This window comes from Octopus bimaculoides, chromosome 1 (genome assembly GCF_001194135.2).
Source record: "Octopus bimaculoides isolate UCB-OBI-ISO-001 chromosome 1, ASM119413v2, whole genome shotgun sequence".
Lineage (NCBI taxonomy): Eukaryota > Metazoa > Mollusca > Cephalopoda > Octopoda > Octopodidae > Octopus > Octopus bimaculoides.
The window spans coordinates 130,662,610-130,668,692 of NC_068981.1; the positions used below are offsets into that span (position 1 = coordinate 130,662,610).

Sequence of the window (6,083 nt, forward strand, 5' to 3'; positions counted from 1 at the left end):
CACAGACACGTGTGCTCTTAACGTAGTTCTCAGGGGAGATTCAGTGTGACACAGAGTGTGACAAGGCTGGCCCTTTGAATTACAGGCACAACAGAAACAGGAAGTAAGAGTGAGAGAAAGTTGTGGTGAAAGAGTACAGCAGGGTTCGCCACCATCCCCTGCCGGAGCCTTGTGAAGCTTTTAGGTGTTTTCGCTCAATAAACACTCACAACGCCTGGTCTGGGAATCGAAACCGCGATCCTATGACCGCAAGTCCGCTGCCCTAACCACTGGGCCATTGCACCTCCACTAGCTGTAAGTCAACTCCTGCAGGAAAAGACATGAGCAAGGAGAAAATTCTAAAGAGAAGATTTTTAGGGGAGGAGGTGGAGAAAGGATTGGGCATAATGGTGTTGCAAAGGTTTGGACACAGCAAAAGTGACAAGTGGAAAGGTGAAAGAGCCAGAGGTGTCTGAATAGTGGAGGTATGAGACCATCTAGCTCACAGGAAAAGAGGACATTATAGTAGTGACAGAAGAGAGAGAGAGAGAGAGAAAACCTGATGGATCAGTGCTGACCTGAGGTTAAATAACAACAACAACAGCCACAAGATCTTGCACTGCCACTAAGACACAATAGAATGTAATTCCCACCCATCCATCCATTACTGGCCATAAATAACAAAAGAACAATAATCAAAGAAAGAACAATCAAACAAACTCACCCCATGCCATAGAGGTCACAGCCTCAAAACCCACAGAACCCCAAAACACAAAAACTGATACTTACTTACTTTCAGCTGAAAGTCAAGATACAATGTATGTCCAGTTCGCTGTTTGGGGTCCCATTTATAAATCAGCGTTAAGTTATTGGCGTGTGAGGGAAAGACTGGAGGGTCTTTGAGAAGTTTTTGAACAGGACAGATAATTCCCATACGGAATTCTTCACCACTCGTATTGCGTTCAGTAATGCTGATCTTTGGTAAACATTCCATTGAAACGGTGGAGCTGTTTGCTGGCTGCCACGGAACTTCAAAGCCACGAAGGTCAGTGAAGTTCAGTTCAATGTACACCTTTGTCTTGGCAATAATGTACAAGTCACAGGCGTGCTGATCTGTAGTGTCATACTGCTTTGAATAAACAATCAAGACACTCTTGTTGCTCAACGTCGGACCACAGTCACCTGGAAATAGAGAGAGAGAGACAAAATAATTGAGGTGTAATATTCAATTAAGAAGTAGTAATAAAAAGGTTTTGTTCAGGTGTTAGATGCAACAAACAGAATGAGATGTGAAAGACATGAGAGGAGGAGGAGTAAACAACATTAATCCCTTGCAGACGGATTTAGTATTGACAGTCTGTGCTGCGTAATGATATTAGGCCTTTCAGTAACATTATTTTTCATACATGGAATTTTACAATGTATTTACGGATTCTTCTCAGTGTGGTATATTTGAAAACACAGTGCCACACAGTGTGAGACCTTGCACTGCTCACATACGCAGTATTTCAATGCGGTCAGTAATGCTTCGTCTCTGCAAGGGGTTAAGGAAAAAGGGGAGAAATCAGATAGGGTTAAGATTGAAGAAGGGACAACTTATTGAGGGTTAAGGAGACAGAGGGGAGATCAGATTGAGGATTAAAGAGACAGGAAGAGGAGTAGATTGAGGGCTAAGACTGTAGAAGGAATAGTAGACAAAAAGTTCAGAAGAGAAGATGAAAACATGACGGTTTTGTTAAAGAGGCATGAGTGGTAGATAAAAGGTTAAAGACTAAAGGGGACAGTGTAGAGCACTGAAAAGTGATAAAGGGACAGTGTACAGCTGCAAGAAGAGATAAGGAAACAGGAAAGGGAGAAGACAGATGGAAAGAAAGAAACAGGCATTTGATGTAAGATAACTGCATTAGAAAGTATGTGTCTGCAAATGTATATGTGTGTATGCAAAAGCACGTGTGTATATTTGCATGTAAGTAATGCATCATGTACGTGTAAGCATAAATGAATGTGTTTCAGTGCACATGTACATGTCAACTGGTGTATGTGTGCAGATGCATCTTTATCTAAGTTCAAATGTAGATGAATGTGCATGCATATAAAGATGTATGTATGTATGTATTTGTCTACTTATCTCTCTGTTTAGCTATGTAGATATATGATTGTATTATTTAACATATCTGTCTATGTGTGTGTGTGTGTGTGTGTGTGTGTTTGTGCTGGAATGTATGCACATGTATACTTGCATAAAGATAACTATGGCTATTTACAAGTAAATGCTTGTACATGGCACGCATATAAGCATATCAGAACACTATTAGAATGCATATATGCATAAAAGCATGTAAGTGCATGCGTAATAAATCTCTGCATGTGTGAATATGAAAGAATGCATAAGTGTACACATAATAAACATGTGTCTAAAGTGCAAATGGTTAACCAGGATTGTATGTCTGCAAAGGCAAAAACAGACAAAGAAGAGCAATGGACTTAAACCATTACTAGCTAGTAATCAATAAAATCTGATACATAGTGATATCAATAAAGCTGAGTTTCTGCTCATTCATCAATGTAACAGAGAACATACGCCGAGACAGCATTTTTCTGTCAATAATGTGCAACACATTTGGAGGTCCAATCACCTTTGAAACATACCACAAAAATTTTATGGTGCTTTTACAAGTATTAGTTGCACCACCGTGAATGTAGTAGACAGAAAACATGGTTTTTCACACACACACACACACACACAATCTTTACATACATATATATACGATGTTGAAGGCTGCTTCACAAAAAAATGAAAAATATATAAGAGGAGTGGAGGAAACATCAATGGTTCAGTATATTATAGAGATACAGGCTTGAACGTCATGTATGCTGCTCCTTAAGTATCCATAGTTTTAATATCCAGTGACAAAGAAGTGTTAGATAACTGGTAACTGTTTGAACTACAGGTATTATGAGGGGTGCTGAAAAGTTCCTGGCCTTGGGTACAATAAAAATACAGGAGGATCAGTTAATTATGATTTTATTCAACATATTTCCCTCTCAGACTCACATACTTATTGTAGCAGTCTTTCAGTTTTTTTTAAGTCCTGTAAAAGAACTCAGAAAGTTAGGCCTCGAATTAGGCCTTTCACAAAACCCTTAAAGCAAGGAACTTTTCAGCATCCGCTTGTGTATCAAGATCTCTTCAGGAATTTTTTGATAAAAAGGATGCCCACAATACAATTCAATAAGAGGTATATTTTGGTATTTTCTCCTTCTAGATCTTTTACTGAATGCCAAAACACAAACCTGGGTGTCTTCAAGCTCCACACACAGTATGTCTGTCTGTCTATCTAAGTTGCAATGATGAAGTCAAACCAAATAGTGATGTTTTGAAATTGTTTAATATGCACAAAATAAAATAGGAAATGCATCCGTTACATAAACTTTCCTCAGTTAAAACATCTCAAAATATGAAGGATATAGAGGTACACATACATAAAAGGTACACACACACACATGATGGGTTTCTTTCAGTTTCCATTTCTCAAACTATTCACAAGGCTTCGGTTGGCCCAAAGCTATAGTAGAAGGCACTTGCCTAAGGTGCCACACACTGAAACTGAAGCCAGAACCATGTGGTTGAGAAGCAAGCTTTTTACCACACAACCATGCCTGCGTGTGTATACATTACACACACACTGTATGAATAAATATAAATGCCATCATCATTTCAAAATTTACTTTTCCATGCTTGCATGGGCCAGACAGAGATAAATGAAGCAGATACCCTCACTGTCACCAACCCTTATTTGTTTTCAAACAAGGTAATATTTTCCCATGGTCAGACATCGTTCTGCAGAATACTGGCAAAGTATGATACCACTTATATAACAATGACTCATTTACAACTCTCATGCGATGTCAAAACAAACGTAACACACACACACACAATCAAATGACAAATGCTTGTATGACACTGACATTCACTTATCACACAGCACCACAAACACACACACATATGAAGAGCTTCATTCAATCTCTTTCTGGCAAACCCACATGCAGGCATAGCTGTTTGGTAAAGTGTTCTATACTACAGTCAGAGGCTAACCAAATCCTTCTGAATAGATGGAAATTGTATTTTAAATTGTCTGAAGACCCTGCATACCTGCAGGTAAAAACACATGTATATATACATGCATATATATATATATATATATATATATATATATATATATATATATATATATATTATTCAAAGGAATTCCAACTCTGTTTTTTATGTTTTATTTATATTCTTATAATATTAATGTAGGATATAGAATATATAGTATATATAGTAGGTATAGTAAAATGAAATGAAGTATTGATTGTCTTATTGAATAAATGAAATAATGAATATTAAATATTAAAGGACTAGTATACTTTCTTACATTTTAGCAATCTTGAAAACCTCGCTCAAATGATTTTCTAACGTGCCACCAGCACAAGTGCCAGTAACGCGACGCTGGTAATGATCACTCTCAAATGGTGTTATTTACGTGCCACTAGCACAGAAGCCAGACAGCTGCTCTGGCAATGATTACACTCGGACAGTGCTGTTAGTGCTCCACTGGCACAGGTACCAGTCATCGAATATGGTTCGATTACGATTTCGATTTCACTTGCCCCAACCCAATGAAGGAGAGGCTGGGATGGGTGCCAGTTGTCGAAGTTGGTTCGATTTCGATTTCAAATTCACTTGCCTCAACAGGTCTTCGCAAGCAGAGTTTAGTGTCCAATGAATTAAATATACGAATAAGTGAGCTGGTTACACTTCTGGCAGAGGCCACAGATTATGCTCTCTCTTGGCTTGCCGAGTCTTCTCACGTACTGCATATTTCCAAAGGTCCCAGTCACTAGTCATTGCCTTGGTGCAGCCTAAAGTTCGAAGGTCGTGCTTCATCACCTCATCCCAGGTCTTCCTGGGTCTACCTCTTCCACAGGTTCCCTCAACCGCTAGGGTGTGGCACTTTTTCCCACAGCTATCCTCATCCATTCTTGCCACATGTCCATACCAGCGCAGTCGTTTCTCTTGCACACCACAACTGATGCTTCTTAGGTCTAACTTTTCTCTCAAGGTACTTACACTCTCTCGAGTATGCACCCCAACATTACACATCCATCAGAGCATAGTGGCTTTGTTTCTTGCGAGCTTACGCATGTCCTCAGCAATCACGGCCCATGTTTCACTGCCATGTAGCATGGCGGTTCGTACATATGCGTCATACAATCTGACAGAGAGGCTCTTTGTCACCAGCAGAGGTAAGAGCTCTCTGAACTTTGCCCAGGCTATTCTTATTCTAGCAGCTACACTTTCAGCGCACCCTCCCTTGCTACAAACTTGGTCACCTAGATAGTGGAAGTTATCAACTATGCCTAGTACACGGCTCTAGTACGTCTGTACATGGCTCGCACAACTCTCACTAACCATTCTTCTATCCCTAGTTTCCTCATTGACCACCAGATAAGGGATCGGGGGACCCTATCAAAGGCTTTCTCCATGTCAACGAAAGCCAGGTACAGAAGTTTATCTTTGGCTAGGTATTTCTCCTGCCGCTGTCTTACTAGAAATATAGCATCAGTGGTGCTTTTCCCTGGCACTAACCCAAACTGCATCTCATCTAAACTGACTCTCCTTTCTAATTAGTAGGGCTATGACCCTCTCTGTGACTTTCATTACCTGATCCAAGAACTTGATACCTCTGTAGTTATTTGTATTTAAAGCATCACCTTTACTTTTGTAGCAGTTGACTATGGTGCTGCTACACCAGTCATTGGGTATGACTCCTTCGTGTATCATCTGGTTAATGATACAAGTGACTAGGCTATAGCCGACACTGCCAGATATTTTGAGCATCTCTGCAGTGATTCCAGATGGGCCGGGCGCCTTCCCTGTCTTCATATTCTTAATTGATTTATCTACTATAGTACTGTCAACGTATATCTATGTATGTATGTATATATGTATGTACTTAACTTATATATATGTGCATGCATATATATATATATATATGCATGTATGTATGTATATATATATATATATATATATATATATATATATATATATATATATATAT

General features: G+C 39.3%; 1 protein-coding gene across 5 annotated transcripts in view; it reads right to left on the bottom strand.

The window, feature by feature from the left end:
• Positions 1-6,083, bottom strand: part of LOC106868391 (low-density lipoprotein receptor class A domain-containing protein 4) — a 149,328-nt gene that overhangs the window by 57,159 nt on the left and 86,086 nt on the right. For 4 of the 5 annotated variants that reach the window (XM_052970640.1, XM_052970634.1, XM_052970652.1 and 1 more), the window contains one exon: positions 769-1,161. In XM_052970640.1, the coding sequence (XP_052826600.1) occupies positions 769-1,161 (393 nt within the window). The remainder of the gene's footprint in view (positions 1-768; positions 1,162-6,083) is intronic. The other variant, XM_052970658.1, reaches the window with a different exon arrangement.